The sequence below is a fragment of the Tenebrio molitor genome, chromosome 6, assembly GCF_963966145.1.
Source record: "Tenebrio molitor chromosome 6, icTenMoli1.1, whole genome shotgun sequence".
In the NCBI taxonomy this organism is placed as follows: domain Eukaryota; kingdom Metazoa; phylum Arthropoda; class Insecta; order Coleoptera; family Tenebrionidae; genus Tenebrio; species Tenebrio molitor.
In genome coordinates this window covers 4,924,867-4,945,773 of record NC_091051.1, presented here as the reverse complement: position 1 = coordinate 4,945,773, position 20,907 = coordinate 4,924,867, and the positions used below count along the sequence as shown (strand labels likewise).

Sequence of the window (20,907 nt, the reverse complement as noted above, 5' to 3'; positions counted from 1 at the left end):
ATAAAGCTGTTATTATAACGCATCTGGTAATTTAAAATTAATAACGCGGCGACGCGAATTTCTCGATTCATTAGCGTCGAAAATAATAAAATTTTAACGAGCCGCGATTAGATGATCGATCGATCGACGATAAGATTTCGAGGATTGCACGAGAAAGTATCGCTGCGGAAATTTGGAAAGTTGTCGCGGAAAAGGCACAAAAGGCGTCAGATCGGCAATTAACACGCCGGAATTTGGCTAATTTGCTTTCGGACATTTACGGCCGAATTGTGCGTTGTTCGACAACGACCGGAGGCGGCCCTCGCAAAAAATTCCCAATTATTAGGCCCACTACAAACATTAATTAACACTTTATCGGTCCGTGTCATCTCGCTGTTTGTTTGGGTACGGTGTCGTTCATCTGTGACCTTTGCAGCTTATCTGGACAAAATGAAATTCGCACTTTCTCTCGGTGGCGCAGAGCGCGAAAAATTACTAAATTACCCGACGGAAACTGAGCGCCCGCAAATTAAAACTTGAAGGTTCAGGATTCGGAAACCTTCACAGAATGCTTCCCAAGACATCTAAACAATGGACAAAATAATTATCACCTTGGATTTTAGTTTCTCTGAGCTATTGTCTCGAAACTGGAAATGGCGCGACTTGACGCTAGTTGTAAATCAATGTTTTTCTGACCGATTGATGTTACCAGAAATATTAAATTAACATTAAAAACTAGTCACGGTTATCGCTACCATCAAGCTAAAAATCACGCTTAAATTATGCGACTTGGTCATCTTTTAAAATTGCGCTCCTAGCAATTTCTGAATTTCATTTAAAAAATTAACTACATTCGCTACGGACTATTAGCGTGGCCCATTTTTGGGGGACTCAATTTAATATATTACTCTTCGTTGTTGACAGCAACTTTACATAACAATTAAAAATTACTCAAGTTTAGATCAAAGGGACTCAAAACATGTGTAAAAATAGCCGTTTGTATATGTTTCGAAGTAGTTTTAACTAAATGTTTAATTTTAAGCATCCATTAAAGTGCAATTAATTTTCTAAGAATAACAATTACAGAGATCAAGAGATATAAGTGGAAAACGTGAATTTTGTAAAGGAACTGTAACAATAACCTACATTTTTTGGAAAAAAAAACAAAATGTCCAAGCCGTAAATAAAAACAAGGGAAGCGAATTAAGGTTTCAAAATGCAAAATTAGCAACAATTTCAAAATTTCAAAATTCACATAACGAGCGTTCAAAAAATTTGTGATCAAGCAGGCCGCGACCTCCCTTTATTTCACACAAACATGTATTTTTAGTTGGTATGCTTTGACATTTCCTTCACTCTGATTATCACTTTGTTGTAAATTAAACTATTAAATAAAACCCGTCATGTGACACTGACAAAATCACGAAACTAACTCTCGTTACTTAGTTGTAAAAATATCTTTTACTTGGCGAAAGAAATAATACATTCTATTTTTTATTCGCTGAACGTTTGACATCTGTGGTTTGACAGCTGATGAAGCTAAGCCATACGAAACAAAAGCAGGCGCCAAACCACTTGACCACCACACATTTTTCTGAACGCTCCTTACAATGCTTTGCATTCACATTTTTCTTAAATAAACTTTATTTTTAAGTTTCTGCTTCTTATATTTATGGTGTACGAAATCTTTCAAATAAAATAGATTTTGCTGTTTTCATTAATTCTAAATAGAAAATTTTCAAATTATCAGAGTTGATAACAATTCCTTCCATTTTCTAAATGAATTCATGTCTTTCAAAGATTGTTTTAATTACATAAACAACAAAAAAAGATAAGAAACGTGAACCTGATAAGGTTTTCACGCGTCTCATTTTTTATTTACCAAATAAAAGCAAAACGAAGGCTGAAGAGGCTCGACGTTTCGCTCCCAACGTAACAAACTTCTTCAGGAACCGGTAATCCAACGTGTCAATATATTTTATCACATTTCTAGACTAGTATCTATTAAAAAAAAAGACAAAACTAAATTCGACGTTTCGCGGTATTGTATCGCGCGTTCAAATGAAATCCTGGGCTGGGGAGGCGTTGGAAACCGTCAATGGTTGTGCTTTTTTAAAGCGTAGATTAATTGGAGCATGTTGACAGCTAACCTAAAATTTAGAGCCAAAGAAATCTTTCTTTTTTTTTTGCAGTATTTTACGTTAAAAATGGAATAACTAAGCAAATATCTAAGGTGACCCTTTGCTGAAAACAAACCTGTTCATTATGTCTGGATTAAAAATAAACAAATTTCATTCGTGTCAAACGGCGGGAAATTCAAACTTTACACTGTTCTAAACGGTTCAATTTTTCCAACGCCTACTCAGCCCAGGATTTCATTTGATATAAGTTTCTTCTGGAAATAAAAAAATTGACATTTTCGTCACACCATGGGTGACGAATCTTTTGAAAATTTCAATATTTAAAATTTTAAAAATTACATATCTCTTGTTTAGCGAAAAAAACACGGAAAAAGAAGATCAAGATTCTACGTTTCGCAGTTATTGTAACAGACTTCTTCAGGAACAGGAGAAGCACGGTGGTGGGCAGCTTATCCACCACATTAGGAGCAGCTAATTAAATAAGGGTTTCGACGTCTCACTGCTAATTTAACAACAACGTTCTTTAGGAAAACAAAACGAATAACAAAGTTAATGATATTTTAAAAAAATAATATTTTTCTACTGAAATTACGTACTTCTTTTTTAAAATTTAATTAAAATGGGATAATTATAATGTCACGTTTCTGGTTATATCTGTCAAGTTAAAAACTGTCGTAATTGGTATTATTATTTGTATCCGTGAAAAATCCGACACACTATTTTGTAAAATTGCTTTCGAGAATATAATTTTGTGGTAAAAAAATGAACTAAAATTAAATTGATAATTAACGCCAAAATTGGAGATCTAATCGAACACTAACTGTGATTCCTGTAATAAAATCGTCTCGCACAAAAAACCAGCCAATCGAAAATTACACATTTAAAACCCAATCCAATTTTAATTTAAGTCATGTTCAGAGTAGAATCGCAATAATAAAGCCATCGTCAAATCCATTGACGACGTTTCCTAGAAATTATTTACAATAATAAAGAACTCAATTAAAAGCAAATAAACGAGATATTTTTAGATCGAAGAGCGCAATAAACGTTTCCCGCACAAAAATCGAATCAATCAATTAGATAGATATTACGGTCGAGGAACACTTCCGATTCCGCTCGGGCGGAAAATTACACAGCAAAACCGGAGCTTTTTCCCGACGTCAACCTCTCGCCGTCCATTTGAATAATTTAATTTGTCGCCGAGATAGGATCGCAGTGTGGGGCTGCACCCGGCCCCATATCGCACGATCTCCGAACCGCTCGTGGGCAAAAGGTCTGAATTTCGCCTCGCCTAATGATTTATTAACATCCGATTGACAAATTAATTACTCCATCCTCTCGTTCGGAATATTAAACTCGGACATGAGCCTGATAAATGCGTGCGATAAGTGTTTTTTCAGCGGACCAATTGGAAACCGATCGACAGATTAAGAGCACACACGCCACAAAAAATCCTGTCTTTCAGGTGGGGACGAATTTGACACGTGTCGGGGCTTAGCCCTGCACGACGGAACCGTCAACACGCACACATGATGCGGTCGTTTTTTCAGGCGATTTGCGTCACCGACTACACCACATCTGGGTTTGTTTAGCTCTTCCCGGCGAGGCCGTTCCGACTCCTGGAGGAGTAATTACCCGATGCAAAGAAGCCTTGCGGAACGAGCGTGTTCACCCTAGCGAGACGGCGTGGTCTTCTTCGACTCCGGAGGAACTCAGGCGACACACCGATCCATGGCACTCGCGGGTACTGATCTTCCGGACAGAGCAGATCTGCGATCAGCTCTCTGGTACGCGCGCGGACTTTATCTGGCCGAGATTTCGGTCCAGACAAGGCGAAGTTTTAGCCAGCACTAACTGCCTACCCACACATAAACTCCGGCCTACCTATGGTGATACTATCCATACTACTTCGACGGGTCGGCGAGCCGCTGCTGTCATTCAAACCGAACACGCTGATGCACTAGGACCTTCACGCTTTCCGATGCGAAAATTTCCAAAAGGAACGCACCGGAAAAGCGGCTGCCTAACCAGTTACACAACGTCGTAAAAATAATGACACTGGTCAAATGTACACACATTGTAACTACTATCCCACCACAATTACTCTCAACCATTATTTTTTTATTATCTTTGGCAACTATGTAATTCAATTTGGAAATTTATTTCGCAACACGTTTTGTGTACGATTCATTACGGATGGTGCTGTCAACATTCCAATTAAAAATTCAATGGGTTCATATATTTTGGAAAAGCAAAATTGGCATTTCCATTAACAGCTTAAAATCTCAATTTAATAGAACAGCATGTGGTGGTTGAGCTAACGGCGATTAAAACGACCAAACGAGAGATTACATCAGATTTCTTCGTCGTCGATGCTAAATTCCCAAAGTCTCTTTTGTTCCTCAACGAGAGCAATGCGTGCGTCCTCCGATTTTTGGCCAATATGGAAAAGACGTCAGACGTGCATTCATACACAAATTTATTGAAATTAGAATAGTAGAAAATGTGGAATTTGGTAACTAATATTTCCATAATATGACATAACCTCTGCACCGGTCTGACTCCACGTTAAAATATGTCGGCTGGCGAGATTAATTAAGCTGATAAAAATTATTAAAAAATTCATTAAAAAAAAAACAAGTCCCTGGGAGTATAATTCGTAAAATATTCAACAGTTTAGAAAAACGAATGGATTTTAACATGGGTATGTGTCACAGCACACTGTCGGAGAAAAAAATGGCGATTGGATGGATATTTCAAAATGGAAAACGTCAATCAATGGTTGTTCCAAGAAGCGGGTCCTTAATATTTATTAGATGCGAATCGAGTCGGATTTAAAAGGAATATGGTGGAGTAGAAAAAACGGTCGAAGAAGTGGACTAGTTCCGAGTTTGGCCGTTGGCGCTGCGTGGAGTTGGTACTTTGCCCACTTTGTCATGGCACAACCTTAAAATTTCTGAGAGTTTGTAAATAGTAATACTTTAAGTAAGTCTGACAGGTGGACAGGAGAAAAAAGACATTTTGAAATGTTCGATAAATTACGTTAAAATCAAGCACAATTTCAAATTAATCGTGGGGCCTGTGGTAATAAATCAGTCGTGTTGGTCTCCGGGGAAGGTTTCCGTTTAAAGGAAATAAGTTTCAAAGTGTACAAATATAAATGGAGGATTTGATTGATTCAGTCTTGTCACGGATTCGGTGTTATGATTTGTGGACGATTCCGTGTTTGGGTTCGGCGTAACGAACTCGATAAATTCGACGTTACAGTTGATTATAATTGGCAATTAGAGCGGCCGTTTCGATACAATTCGGTTCCTCCGTATTAGCCCTAATTGTGTTTTAAATTACACATTGTGCGGTAGTATTGTGAGTGTTTGTCACGGGGGTTACGTGAAAAATCGTCGTTTTCCGCTGCGGTGGACCACCCAACGGTCGCGGCCAATTTCGGTTTTGACTACGTGCCGAATCCGATTTTCGCTTCCCGTGATAAATCATTCATCGAAATAAATTACGGTGTGTTTATCTTGTCGGGGGCGGCCCCGGAGCGTCCGTCACCGGCGTACCGTTTACTCCAATAAAGGCGGACGCCGATGGAATGATTATTTTTTTATTTGAATATAAAAATGGTCAGATTGCGGCTTTGGGTAAACCTCGCGCATATAAATACGTCTCGGAGCGAGATAAGTCCTTGTCGGGTGGTCCATTGTTTTTTGGGGCCGTCGTCGGCGGTTTTGCGCCGAACAAATTGGAAGTGCTCGCGGAAAAATCGAGACCCGTTAGCATCTCATAAATATTTAGGTGTAAAAGTCTCGACAACGGCCAACAATGACAAGAATATTGATTTACGGCGACGGAGGCGATTTTTCCACCTGCATCCAGTCGGATTTGTTAAGTTGTCACCCTGGGCGCCAAATTGCGCTATGATTTATAGTGCAATAATGAAAGTTTCGAATTTCATTTGGCTAGTTGTGAGAGGCTGGATCCCATTAAGCACAAGAGAGTTATTTTAATTAACGCCAATTAAGATGATGCAACTTTTAATATACTCCATTATTACGCTCGACGGGCGGAGGAAAAATCGGATGCTTAATGCGCCCCACAAATGCACGCCCACCGCCTCGACCGACAAAGTCGCATTAGGTAAATACAATAAATAAAGTGGCGCAACTTTTTTGCATCGACCATTCCACCGACTAAATCCCGCTTATCGGCTGCAGTAAATCAAGATGCTACTCCTAATTTGGTCGATCGCGGTCTTTTATCAATATTGCACACGACGCATATCTTACCGAGCTGTCCTTTTAACTGGATGTGCGTTGCAGAAACGGCCATGTTTACGACCGACAATAAATTCTCTCGTTTATACCAAATTAAATTAGCGAAAGTCGCATCATTCTTCACAATGGACCATCAAAATCCTATTAGTGGCGGGACCGGGCTAAAAACTTGCCGCATAAAAGATTTATCAGAGAGGAGGTGCAGGCCGAATTTGCTTACAATGCAACCGAATAATGTACTTACAGCACTTTTTGCGGCCCCATTCGCCCGCTTTCAAACCTTGAAATTGGACATTAAACAACATAACCTAAAAAATTGCAGCCGCAAATTAGACCAACACAACAAGGTGAAGGGATTGGTACGCTCGCTCGCGCCCTAACGACCCTTCTTTCGACACTCCGATCGTCCATAAAGCAACCCCCTTCAAAATAAACTTAACAAAATCTCACCCCCCAAACACGAATGAAATTAGCGTTGAGTCGTTGACAGTGTTGGTAAAATTAAAACAAAAACAATAAAAACCGAATTTTTGCGTTGCAATTTCGGATCAACTGATTCTCCCAGAAGTCCAAAGAGGTTGATTTTTGTTGACTTTATGCTGATTTTCGTTTCAAGTGAGAAATTTTAATTAGCGTCAAAATGAAACCATCAACAAAAACAAAACAACCAGCGAGAAGTTGGCGCGGGTGCGGGTGTTTTTTAACCTCAAAGTGGAACATTTAAATCAACAAAATCCGAATAAATTAAGAGTTTTATCAGTTCGTTGATGAAATAATATTGAAAAATTGTGTGGGAAGAAAAAATACAACTGATGAAACTCGACTTCGACCATCACTGGATTCTTCGGTTTTCAAGGTATGTCCACGAGATTTTTTACTTTCTAAATATTAATAATTGTTGTGCGTGCTCGTTTATCAATTCGCAAATGCGAATGAAACGATTGTTTTCGAAAAAACTGTTATTTATTGAGTATCCCAATAATTCGCCGACAGAATGATCCAGTATGGAAATAAACGCCAAAGTCATGTGACACAAATTTGCGACTTAACCTCCAAGAGAATCTAATTGACTTTTGACATTAGAGATGGTCAAATTAAAGGATTTAAATTACCAAGTAAATTAACGGATTCAACTACAAAATGATCACATTGATCGATTGTTTCCTAGCGTTTTGTGTAGGTCTGCGTTCTATTTATTTTGGTATCAACAGGTGGTTGTAGATAATCGTGCCAAACTTGGCTGGCGTGTTGGTTGGTCTTTGGACAATTTGTTCCCGGAAACGTTTAGAAGTCTTAAAATACCGCAGCGCTGGAGCGTTACAATTTATTTCTTAATTCCGAATTCCAGTTATCATCTAGATTTATGGTCGCTCCTTCCTTATATGCCACTCCGGCTCGGTGAAAATTTCTAATCTGAATAGAATCCCGGAGAAATGCGCAGCGTCATTCGCATTTTCAACGCAGTATGTCGCTTACGAGCAAGACAGTACGGGCTGACTCTGAGAAACTTATCTCGCAAAAGAACCGCATAACATTCACCTGAGCAGCACTTGCAGCGGTCCCACACCGTCGAGGCTGGTTTTGCGGCGGTCCCACCTCCGTTTGGGTGGGTTTTCGGCGGTCGCACGTCGGGTTTATCACCCAGGAGCGACGCAATGGGCGACCCTAACCTACCGCAAGCGGAATCGAGTGCGATAGCATCGATGATGCGTGTCGTTTGAGGACCCCAGGCCGAGTCAGGTAGGAGTGTTTATTGACGCAAATCGTTTAATTTAATGCAGACGTCATTTACGTGATTGTCGTGGGCGTGGGAGAGGAGTTTTCCACAAGACACAACAAACATGAAACTCTCACCTCTTTCTTGACGGGAAGAAGGCCGTCCCCCTCTTCGTCGCTGAGCGTGGAGCACGTCGAGCAGTTGGAGGACTTCCTGAAGGGCTTCCTGAGGACGTACTCGGACTCCAGACTGCTGATGGTGGAGCCGCAGTAGTTCAGGTTGCTGCAGGAGCTGTGCAGACTAGAATCCGGCGACGACGAGTTCTCCTTGCGGTGGTTGCGGATGTACTCGATGTCCTCGAGGGTGAGCCCCATGATGTCGTCCGAGTAGTCGCTCACCACCACCGAGGGAGTTCTCCAGTAGCGGTATCGCGGCGGCTCGTCACCGTCGTCCGTGAAACAGCTCTGGCGGCGGCTGTCGTTCCGATAGTCACTGTCACTAACACAGTCACTGAACTTCCGGTCCAAAGGCAGAGGGACGAACTGGGACTCGATGAGGGTGCGGCTGGGGACGTTGTCGTGGTCGATGGAGCCCCGCGGGCTGTAGGGGCTCTTCACCGGCTCGACGTAGCTGTAGGGCTCGCAGTCTGTCTCTTTCTTCTCTCTCCAGGTCGATTCGTCCTCGCTGTGACCCATCGCGGAGTCGCTGCTCCCGCACCGCTGCACCTTGTTCTTGTTCTCCCAGTTCTTTTCCCTCTCGTCATCGCTCGCCCCCGTGCTGTAGCCGCTCGTCGGTGGCAACAACAATGACTCCTCGCGCTTCTCCTCCTTCCGGAAACTCTCCACCGTTCTATGCAGCATCGCCATGTAGTTCTCGCGCAGCAGCTTCACACTCTGGAAGATCGTCCCGTCTTGGTAGTTCTTGATCTCGTACACCCCCGTCCGCCGCTGTCGCTTCACGCGTTCCTTCGAACCACCATCGTCGGACGCCTCTTCGTTGTTCGCTACCTGAGGCGCCATCTCTTCGTCGACCCGCGAAACCGCCAGCTCGCCGCTGCGGTTCCCTGTAAGACTCTTGTAGTACTCCCGGTGTTTCTCCGCTTTGATTCGGATGATCTCGCGCAGGTCCTCGTTCAGTGTTGCCAGATCTACCGAATTTTCGGTAGATCTACCGAATTCGCATAAAATCTACCGATCTACCGATTTAAACCTCAAATCTACCGAAAAGTTACTCAAAAAAATTTTCATAATCTAACATTTTTACTTCATTTCTATAAGAGAACATCTAAGGCGTTTTGTTTTGTGCCGTTATTCCTGGAGTCGAAAGGGTGATCCCGTTAATTACCCCGCTTTCTTTGTGTTCTGTTGTCGAGGGTATGAAAGTGTAGCTTTTATTTATGTTTAGTTATTTTCTACATGTTACGGACTTGAACGTATTTCTTTAGAATTATATGACTGTAGCTGTTTTGTTGTTCTTTTTTTTTTGCTTTTCTCCTTTTGCCAATTGTGTTTCACAATTTATTAATTTATTTTCCCATTTATTTTGCTAGTAAGCGATGATTTGTTGAATAAATTCCTTTATTGTGATATGTGTTTCATTATTTGTCAATTAACTTTTATATTGTGATAATTACACATTACATTATGTAATTACAATTGGTATGAATCATCGTCAGAGACGAAGAAATAATAATATAAGTAACGAAAAACGTGGTTTAATAATCAATTCCATGAATAATGGTTCAATGGCAAATAATGTACGGCTACAATTTAAATTAAGTAAAGTTTGACTAAACACAGTAAGGGAAATTTACATATTCAACGTACACGAAAATTCAAATTGCTGCAACAAACGAAAACAGATTATATGAAACAGTTCATAATGCTTCTGAACATATAAGTCCGGAAAATTATCATGTTATGTAGTAAGTATGTTGTACGTGGAAACTTTTCGAAGAAATGAAATAATGAATTAAAAATTTAATAATGTAATATGTATGGTTTTATGACAATATTTCTAGGATTAAATGGAAAACGGCGATTTTGTTTACGTAAAAACCGTGAAGTTCTTGCAAGTTTTTCCAACGTTATACTTCATAGAATATTGCTTTTTAGTTTTTTCAATCTACTGGAAGGCGTTTTATTACAAGAAATACGTCCAGTGCCAAGAAATTAAAAAATCTACCGATTTTTTACGAAACCTACCGAAAAGTTCCGAGTTGATCTACCGAAATGTCACTCGATGGGTCTGGCAACACTGTCCTCGTTCGCCATCACCTCATCCCCCAGGAGGTCCACGAAGTGGTGGTCCTTCGACGCGCTCCCCGTCGTCTCAACTAGCCAAGGCGGAGACGTCGAGCTCTCTACCACGCGCCGGGTCCAGAAGCCACTGAAACTGTACCAGCGTTATTTACCCTACATCCTCTCGCGTCTTTTATGGCCGCTCGCTGTTTGTTCAGTGATTTGTAGTCTTATCGCGAACTTTATCAAAAGTATTTAATAATGAGTGACTTTTTTGGAGCACGGACAGTCACGAGTACTGCTTCTTTGCGTCTGTAGAGACAAACAAGACGCTTCAACTTGATGGCAAAGCAAATACAGTTAGTGCATTGTCGGTGCAAGTATGCGTAAGCAAAATACTCGTGTGGTTTGGGGTCAAGAAGCCAGGAAATTTGCAACGCGCCGGAAACTGACGTCCCATAAGCAATGGTCTAGAAACGGGCGATTAGATATGGCAACCGGAACTCGTTGGTGTGGACAGATCGTCGCAAATCATGTCGGAAAGGAAACGAGGTTTCGGTACCACTTCGGTACTGACGTGAAGACCACCAGCACCTCGAGAAGTGCGTATTTTGTGTGGTGTGGTCTTTGCAGCAACGCTCGGAAACCACTGTGGTCGCGCTGTTGGTACTTTTTCCCGGGAGTACTTTCACAATGTGGTCTTTGGGCGCGAAAAGTCGAGCCTTACGTCCGCCTAAATACCGTCTCGTTCCGTTGACCGTGCAGAGGCGGCCTTGCTCGGTTATCATTGGCCTCAATCCGGCCGAACCTCTGGGCATATATGGCGTTGATATTGCAGCGTACCAATAAAACACTTAACGGTAATGGGTGCGAATCTCCAGGTCAGCAGCCGCGACTCTCGAACCACGCAAACCGTCCAGGAACCGATCGTTCAATTACCAACAACAATAACCGCAAAAAGCGCCAATTAAAAGTGGTACCTCGAAGGCCCCACCACCGAATGTCATCCGGTCTCAAAAGCAATGCGCCCACAAACTTTGCTCTTCTTGGGTCAATTACATTAAAACCATTTACGATTGACGTCAGCAGTGTTCCGTAAGTACCTCGGCTTGAATTATGTTGTCGGTTTTTTTTTCGGCGAGATCCGCGAAAACACCAGACAATCGACGGTCGTTAAGTAAAAACAAACAAGTATTAACACAGTCGTCAGGTAAGTAAGCCGCGGCGGCTTTTGTCGACGACCAACGACCGTGAAGTACTTTTTGACATGTCAAAAGCACCACCTGACCGTGGAAGTGAGGTGAATTATTGTCGAATTGTTTGATATTGCAGCGAAGTCGTCTCTTACCACTCCATGTGGTCGAATTCATCCGGATTTCACCCTGCAAGAAGAAAACACACGAATTAGTACTCACATTCGATCAGGCACGTCGCGTCGTCGCGGATCACTATCCAGAAGTGCTGCTGTTTGCTCAAGAGGTGCAATAAAGACATATATCTCAGGTGAACAATGTTATCTGCGTAAATGACTGTATTAGAGCGTTAAAAAGTCGCACAATTATGCATAAACATGCAAAATAACAGACTGACGGGATGAAATTGCTACATTGCGGCGTACCAGATAATCAAACCGAATACCGTGCGTGCACGATTTTTCATGCGTCGCCATGTACGGACCGCATGCATGTCAGGTCATGCCTCCTCAAAACTTTGACCTATTATTCGTGATTGGGAAGTCGTCGGTGGCTCAGGTTCCAACGGATTTCCCGTGAAAGAATTTTTCATTCCTGCTGTGCAGATTAAAACGGTTTTCTGGGAAAAGTGTGTGGTATGTTGCGGTCGTTGCAAAACGGTTTTTTTTATTACATATATTCATGACATGTAATGTCAGCCGATTAGATATGGATCGTTTCGCGCTATTTGCTTCATTCAGATAAATCACGATAGGAAACCGCCGTTTCCATAACGACAAGATACATATGTGAAATAATCGAAGCGATTACCACTCGCGCTAAATACCAGTAGGATTGTGTTGAGGCGATTTTCATCACTTTGCTCAAGGTCGGGTAAACCGCACCTCTAATTAGGTTATCGAATTCTGTTTGAAGTTCCGAACTGTAAAGGTGGGAAATAACACATTTGGGAAATTTGATAACTGACTGAAAAACATGAATATGTGATTGTTTAAAATGTTCACTTTGCATATTTTCGAAAACAGTGGCGTAGAGTGTGGGTAGCGAACCTCGAAAGGATTCACTGATGATTTTTCAAAATAAATGCAGCTCTTTGACGGCACAATTGAAAAAAAATGGCTATTTTTGTCATAATCAAATTGTATTAAGATCCTGATTAACGTCCTGATTTGAAGGAAGTGTTGCGATGTTTAAATTGAGTTTTTTTTTAATTGTGTGGTAGGCTACAATTTCTTATTCCATCACTTTTTTTAATACGGAGAAAAAAATTATAACTTTTTTATTGTACTCGTAACAGATCAAACTCTTCGATTGTTCATCTTTTTAATCGGCAAGTTTTTTGTTTTTTAAAATAAAATTGAAAACCGGTGAGAAGCATTATGTCGTTTAAAGTGAAAAATAAAATATATATTAATGATCTGTAATTACATATTTTTATTCGCACTTTAAAAATTAATCATTTAAGAATTAATGTATGTAATTTGTCGTAAAACTGGTCTAAAAAATTCGTATTTTGGAAAGTTAAAAGCTTTAAATTAAATTTGAAAATGGCATTTTTGTAAAGCTATAGTTATTTTAGTTCCATGCTCTAGAAATAAGAAAACAGGAAGTTTTTAGAAATCAAATAAACGAAGTCATAAATTTTGTTGAATAATTTGACCAACTGGAAAAATATCTATTTTTTTTTCTTGGCGTAGTTTAAAATAAAAACCAACACCAACACCGAAATTTACATTGAAAATACACATGGCAACGTTGCTAAATTTTGATGCAGGGGGAAAATGAAAAGTTAGGTTAATTTTTTTAAATTTTTCAACCACCGTATTAAAACATAATTTTAGTCGGGCATCATATTAAGATAAAATTTTTCTAAAGGAGATGGATTTACTCGTATTTGGCAAAATCTAGCTGTCGTTGCAGTTCTACCAACTTGTCTCGCTTTCTTACTACATAGGATTGTAGGGATATTTGTGTTTCCACCAACATAAATCAAGATATTTTCAAATTAAGTTAAAATCTCCTAAAGGTTCTGTTTTGAAAAATTTGATAATTGAAAAGTTTCGTAATGTAATTTTTTCCTGTTTGAAATAAAATAAAAACAGCAAAATATACGAACTCGTAGGTAAGCCAGTTTACAAGATAGTATTTTCGAAAGTGACAGTCTTGGCCATATTTGGATTATTTAACCTACTTTTTGAAAACTATTCAGATCACATGAAAATTTAACGTTGTACAGGGTGATTCAAGTTTTACCGCCCGGACGATTAACCCTATTAAAAAATTAGTAAAAATGACGAAACTTTAGGGTTACATTCCCTTCATGTAAGCCTTCAAACGTGTGCAATCAATTTTCCCGTATCACTTAATTCAGAGCCATAAAATTTAAAAAAAAGGTTTTTACCAAAAAAAAAAAATTTTTCCGTGCACGCTCATAATTCACAATTAATTCAAAGAACATATTTATGAAATTAGCATCAAAAGAAAAGGATTAGTTTTTGAATTATTCCAAATTTAACATTAGCAGCGAAAAATGACCAAGATTTACAGCTGCAGTGTCATAAATAAATACCTCTTTGTTGGGCAACATCTGTTGAGAACTTTTCTAGTAATTCTTTAGTCCCTTAAGGGTACCATAAATAACCCATGGCAACCTCTATCGTTGAACTGACCGCCCAATTTAATAATAAATCATAGCTAAATTTTGCACTTTAATATCGAATTCCATTTATTTCAAAAACCGGTGATGCTTTCATGATTTTAATGACATCAAATTTTTCCTAAATGTTTGAAAGGACTCAGTGAAAAATTGTGTAAATTAATGTAGCGGTTACGCACTTACTCGTTTCATTAAAAATTTTGAAATTTTTACAGAATGTTCTACAGCGTCACACAATCATTCCTGAATTTTAAATCGATTAGAAGTGTGTGTTTTCGCCCGGGCGGTAAAACTTGAATCATCCTGTACAAGCCACAAAATATGTGTATTCTGGGAAATATAGGGTAAAAAATACAAAATGACAGCGTTTTAATCCTTCTATTTCTGAAAAGAAAATGTCCAACAAAATGTTCTTTCCCACAGGTGAAACTGTTAAACTCTCGTTTGTAGTATATCCAGATCAGTAATATTTCACTCTATTGGTTTCTGGTTATAATCTGTGAAAACCCAAAATTTGCGAAACATTTTCAGAAAACGTTTGAATCTTTCTTTTCAAGTTTTATTCCATATATGTACCTATGTATGTATCTATAGTGAAATTTTTTTAATAAACAATTGTCAGTGTCAAAATGAAGTAAAAAACCATACTGTACCACCCTAAAATTTGGACATATGGACCAGCTGTATAACAATTTGACACCAAATCATGGTTAAGGTTATGTTCACTTCACTTCCGGAACCTTTCTTCCGTGAATTCATTTTCAAAACAAATTTAATGAGAAATCAGGAGAAACCTTTTCGAATTTGAAATAAAGTCTCGCTCGTTAGGGCGCAGGCTCAGTTACATAAAAAAATGTTGACACTCAATGTGACCAATCGTATTATCATGAAAATCACAGTTTGGCTCATACCAACAAGATAACGTTTTGACAATTGTTTATTAAAAAAAATTCAACTATATATAACTTTTCCAGATTGATAAGCATCAGCCACAGATGCTTATCAATTTATACATTTTGATCCAGATTATGTCTTTATTAATTTTCCAAAATAGATATGTTATTTTTAAATATACACTGCTGACGCAAATATTTCCCCTTCTAACTTTTGAACCAGGCAACATACAGACATAGGACAAAAACAGAATCTAATGTTACCGTTTTTTGCCGTAAAACTGTAGCGTTAAACTGCAAAGATGGCGCTGGGGTCGCTGTCAACTTTGAAATTACAAACAGCACGTGATACATCATGTTAAACTTCTTTATGTCCTCACTGTACAATATACATTCATTTCTACAGCCAAGTATAATACTTATTTTATAATAGTTATATTTACGTTGCGCGTGATATTGCATAATTATTTTTTTTATAATTGGGGTTTAATACTCGTTTAAATAAATTACATATTATTATTAATATTCCTTTTATTTTTGTATATTTGCGTAACACATATTGCAAAAATTGCAATTAGCACAATTATTTTTGTCGAACACTTTAAATGCAATTTTGCGAAAAACAAATTGAACACGATGTTGTTGTTTTTTTTATATTTGCGCACTTACAATTTTTAGCCGTTCACTTTTTACAATTCCAAACTGGTGCAGATGCACGAAACACAAAAACAAAACCACAACAAAAAGGATACTGGACGGGTTCCTGGGGGGTGTACACCGTCTGCGTTTCGCACCAGATTCACGTCATCCTAACAGTGTGTCATTGAACCTGATTAGGTATGTAAACTGTACACAATACCTAGGATTAGAGCACATCACATAGATGCATTTCATGCATCGCCGAGCACGTGCGGGATTTCCTGGTGGAACCGGCAAAAAACCCGCCACACAAGAACCGTTTCTCTTTTTGCGCCTTGGTCCTGCGACTCCGCTCCTGAGCTTTATGGGCGGCAATTTAACCACCAACGATATAAATAGATTAGAATGGCACATTATCAGCAATATCCGGTACTTTCACGTACAATATTGTAGTGATGACCTAACAGGAGGCACTTAATTTATTTCTGTATTTGGAATGTAATTACTCGCTCTAAAATATTGCATTCATTTGAATTTCGCAGGTAAACAACGACCTTCGATGTGTTTGTCGGCAGGAATTGGTATGTGCGACCAGATAAAAAAATCGGGTCGGTCTTAGGGCCCCACGTCGGGGCCTTTGAAGGCGCGGGAGTCGCCGCCGCGAAACGAAACGAATCAGTGACGGTGCCGGCGTCCGTGTTTTAGGGTCGGCGGCGGTCGGTGCCGTGGGCGGCGAAAATCTCTACCTTTTGGTCATTTTTGCGACGGGGAGCTAACTGGGGACGGTGGCTCTGCCATCCGGTCACGTTGTACTCGACAGATCGCACAGACTTTCACAGAACGTACAGCACCAACACCGACCGTCAACTAATGCTAATGGACTAAAGAGCAAAGAAAAATATTGGGCTGTCACATTTTTGACCGGCGCATGCGCCGCCACCAGCAAATTCTTTCAAAACACAAAAATTATTGAACCCGACCGCCCCTATCAGAACAAATATTAATTACGCACACATATTTTTTTTAATTTTGTGGACAATCTGTTTATTTTTTTTATTTTTATTGTACGTATCTAATACAAGCAATATAATAATCGAGATAATGGGAAACAATCGAACGTAAACAAAAAGCGAGAAGAATCATTTGACGTCATCGTACGAGAAGAGGAAATTTTCTTGATCCTCGGTTCATCCCGTTGATTATCAGGCACAACATGTGCCAAAGGTTAACACAAATAATTGATTAACGCGGTTACAGCGCGATTCTAATTTTATTTATAGAATGATAAAGTGATTTGTTTTCATTTTATTGCATTAGTGACGTCTGTTGGAAGGTTATTGACTAACAGAAAAACTGTAGGACGCATCCGACCGTGTAATTCAGTATTTTTCGGTAACTTAATACCTACAGCAGTGGCGCCACATGGGCTGAGGAAGACAGCCCCCCCTTAAAAAAGATCTCCCCCAGCAATCTTCATCACCTCTGGAGACATTTCATTGCCAGCGGTTTAATTATTCGGCGATTATCAATAATTACACCATTCAGTTGCAAGAATCACAAACGACTACATAACCTAAAAATGCACTTATCAGGTTTTTGGTTTGGAAGAAGATTGAATGCAGTGAGACGAAATTCCCTTGACTTGGAGAAGAGTACAACAAAACTGCACCCCATAGAATTTACCGCAGGGATGAGAATCTCTACGGTGACGAGAATCAGACCACCACTTTCATCATTTTCATTTAGGTATTTACTGTTGACATGTTTGTTTTGATCGGTCGTTCCAAACTCTTGCTTGTTAATGTTTTTTGAAGAAGTTGTTTCAGTTAATGGCAACGTGTATACAAAACACGACGTAATGTAATTAAGCAGTGTAACAAGGCAATAGACCTGATTGCGTCTGTTATCGCAGATAAAAATAACAAGAATGTTGTGCCAAAACTGATTTGGTTTATCGGTAACGAGTGTTGTAAATCACGCTTTCCAGATTAGTTCATATTGTTGTGTTAATTATCTAAAAAGTGTAACGACTAAAAATGTTGGCTCACTTGACCTGAGCGAGCCCGTTATGATCTCATAGTTACGCCACTGCTTACAATACAAGCGTAGACCTTGATAGACCATAACTATTAAAAAATTGTTATTTAGACTAATAAATGACAAATAACATTTCAGAACCATAAATTCTACGTTACTGAATCTATTGACCTGTGCTTGTCGCATAAAAACTTTAATGGCATGAGTCTGGCGTACTATAATTACAACAAAAACATCACTCGGTTCTTTATTACTTTTACTTGTATGGGTTTTTTTCTCGTTTTGCGTAGATTTGTTGTACTTTCTGCATAAAATTCGATACTGGCTGTCAATGATAAACGAGTTGTCCTCTTGACGACAATCATCAGATATTCAAAGTTGCGATTGATTTTAATTGGATTTATCTAATGAGATTTATGGATCGTGAGATGGGAGATGGTGGCAGCAGTCCGAATTCCAGGACGCTTGTGAAAGTCACCAACAGTGGCGCTGCAATCACTCACCAAAACAGCACTGTTTTGCGACGATGTTTTCGTGAATTTTTCGCCGTTTCCGCGTTTAATTTCGCCAAATTTGTTGAGATTGTGGTTGTAGGTGCCGGTGCAAGTGATTCGGTTGATGCGCATCGGCAAAAATGCGTAGTGACGTATCAAATAAACAAACCGTCCGATCAGGTTATGTGTGTTGACACTATTACCGTTGGTCATAAAAAACGCTGGAAAGGGGCGTAGCAACCTACTTGAGATTTCCTGCGACACGAAAGCGATCGATCGAGATGTTCTCGAAGAAGAAGAAGAAACCGCAGATTTCGCCCCCGACGAATTTCGAGCATCGCGTACACACGGGCTTCGACAAGCGCGAGGGGCGCTACGTGGGGCTGCCGCTGCAGTGGGCGTCGATAGTCGGCAACAACCAGATACTGAAGTCGACGAATCGCCCCCTGCCGCTTGTGGACCCCTCGGAGATCACCCCGACGGAAATACTCGACTTGAAAACGATAGTGAGAGGAGACCACAGATCTGACAGCCGGTTGAGCATCCAGAACAAGACCCCCAACGGGATCGCGCTCCCCAAGACATCCAACGTCGCCAGGTCCAACTCGCTGCGGTCGTCGAGCCCCCCGCGACTCCGGAGGGACCACAGGAACAACGCCAACGTCCCGCCGGCAGTGCCTGAAGAGCAGATACTCCAGTACACGTCGATGCGCAGGGACCCTAGCATCAGCAAGCCCCAAGTGAGGGAGAGCTCGCCGGCGGAGAGGTCCCTCAGCAATCACGAAGTGCCCAACCCGCACCTAAACGGCAACGTCCAGGAGGGGTATCTAGGGGGCTACGGGCGAGGCGAGCACCCGCAGGTTTCCCCGGTCGGGTCTATGGCGTCGGCGGGACTCTCCCAATTGGGGGCGCACTCCCACTCGAGTCACGGGTCCCACCAGAGCCTCCAACAAGCGGGATACCCCATCAGGCATGACCAGAACCAGAATTTGAAAAATGGGGGGCAGGTGCCTAATCACGGGGCGACAGGAGCGGTGGCGCAGACGTCGACGACCAAGCATCACGAACAAAGGCTGACCCACGAACAGGTTTGATCAATAATTAACTATTGAACAAATAAGTCTGTTGCCCTGTGACCTCTCATATGGATGAAAACAAATTAACTAAATGGAATCGAATCGAATTGACGTTTACGTCGATCGTTAGTTTGACGTGAGAGTCGCCAGAGGGCGCGCGATTCGATATGATCGAGTAATAAAACGATTTATTTAATAACGATCGTAAAAAAATTATTAATCGCGGTAGTATACGTTGTGGGTAGTTGAGATTTTGACGAGAGTTTTTTCAGTTCCGCGCCGCCCTCCAGATGGTGGTGTCTTCGAAGGACCCCCGCGAGAATCTCGAACGTTTCGTCAAAATCGGCGAGGGTTCCACGGGGACGGTGTGCATAGCGCACGACCGCAACACCGGCCGTCAAGTCGCCGTGAAGAAGATGGACTTGCGCAAGCAGCAGCGCCGGGAGCTCCTGTTCAACGAGGTGGTGATAATGCGCGACTACCACCACCCCAACGTGGTCGAGATGTTCGACAGTTACCTGGTGAACGACGAGCTCTGGGTGGTGATGGAGTTCCTGGAGGGCGGGGCCCTCACCGACATCGTCACCCACTCGCGGATGGACGAGGAACAGATCGCCACCGTCTGCAAGCAGTGCCTCAAGGCGCTCTCCTACTTGCACTCGCAGGGCGTCATCCACCGCGACATCAAATCCGACTCGATCCTGCTGGCCCTCGACGGCAGAGTCAAACTGTCCGACTTCGGATTCTGCGCCCAAGTGTCGCAGGAGCTGCCCAAGAGGAAGTCGTTGGTGGGGACGCCGTACTGGATGTCGCCGGAAGTGATCAGTCGGCTGCCGTACGGGCCGGAAGTGGACATCTGGTCGTTGGGGATAATGGTGATAGAGATGGTGGACGGGGAACCGCCGTTCTTCAACGAGCCGCCACTGCAAGCCATGAGGCGGATCAGAGAGATGCCGCCGCCCAAACTGAAGAACGGCCACAAAGTATCGCCGCGGTTGCAGAGTTTCCTCGACAGGATGTTGGTGAGGGATCCCGCGCAAAGGGCGACGGCGCAAGAGCTTCTGGCGCATCCGTTCTTAAGGCAAGCCGGTCCACCGGCGCTTCTGGTGCCGCTGATGAGAGGCGCCAAACACTCTAATTACTGAATCGTTTTGTACTTAGTTTTTGCATATATGTTGATATTTATTTAGGTAAGTGCATCTTTTTCTCGCATCATTTAACATTTAAGTCATACCAAATATTAATTGTAACAACAAGAGAGCTCTCTCATTACTCATGAATCTTCGATCTGTTTTGACTGTGCCCATGATTCCAAAAACGGACCAGTATTATATTGTTTTTAAGCCGTCCAAGTAGTGCCTTAAGGCTTATATACTGGGTGTTTCCTTTTTCATCTATTGTCTTAGTTCGTAGGCTTGTTAAATATATCAGTTGGTAGCTATTTTAATGTACGACTTTGCACTGTAATATATACGACAAGTGTCATAATACACTTTTTATTTTTTAATCTTGTGTTTTGTTCGTTCGTGCGGGATGCGTCGGAAATGGGGGAGGGGTTTAAATGA

At 41.1% G+C, this 20,907-nt stretch overlaps 2 protein-coding genes across 7 annotated transcripts in view; one reads left to right on the top strand and one right to left on the bottom strand.

Annotated features, from left to right (window-relative positions):
* The window catches only part of IP3K2 (Inositol 1,4,5-triphosphate kinase 2), a 43,594-nt gene extending 26,894 nt beyond the window's left edge, over nt 1-16,700 (bottom strand). For 2 of the 6 annotated variants that reach the window (XM_069051012.1, XM_069051013.1), the window contains exons 1-3: nt 16,482-16,700; nt 10,383-10,508; nt 8,252-9,248 (exon numbers count right to left, since the gene is read on the bottom strand). In XM_069051012.1, the coding sequence (XP_068907113.1) occupies nt 8,252-9,248; nt 10,383-10,508; nt 16,482-16,492 (1,134 nt within the window). In that variant the 5' untranslated portion in view covers nt 16,493-16,700. Of the gene's footprint in view, nt 1-3,755; nt 3,950-8,251; nt 9,249-10,382; nt 10,509-11,702; nt 11,737-11,769; nt 11,920-16,481 lie in introns of those variants that run through there. The other 4 variants (XM_069051008.1, XM_069051007.1, XM_069051009.1 and 1 more) reach the window with 4 other exon arrangements.
* Nucleotides 16,701-16,874: 174 nt separating this feature from the next.
* Nucleotides 16,875-20,849, top strand: mbt (serine/threonine-protein kinase PAK mbt). The gene is made up of 2 exons (XM_069051018.1): nt 16,875-19,354; nt 19,615-20,849. The coding sequence occupies exons 1-2, from the start codon at nt 18,548-18,550 to the stop codon at nt 20,485-20,487; spliced, it is 1,680 nt and encodes a 559-aa protein (XP_068907119.1). The 5' UTR covers nt 16,875-18,547; the 3' UTR covers nt 20,488-20,849.
* Nucleotides 20,850-20,907: the final 58 nt, after the last annotated feature.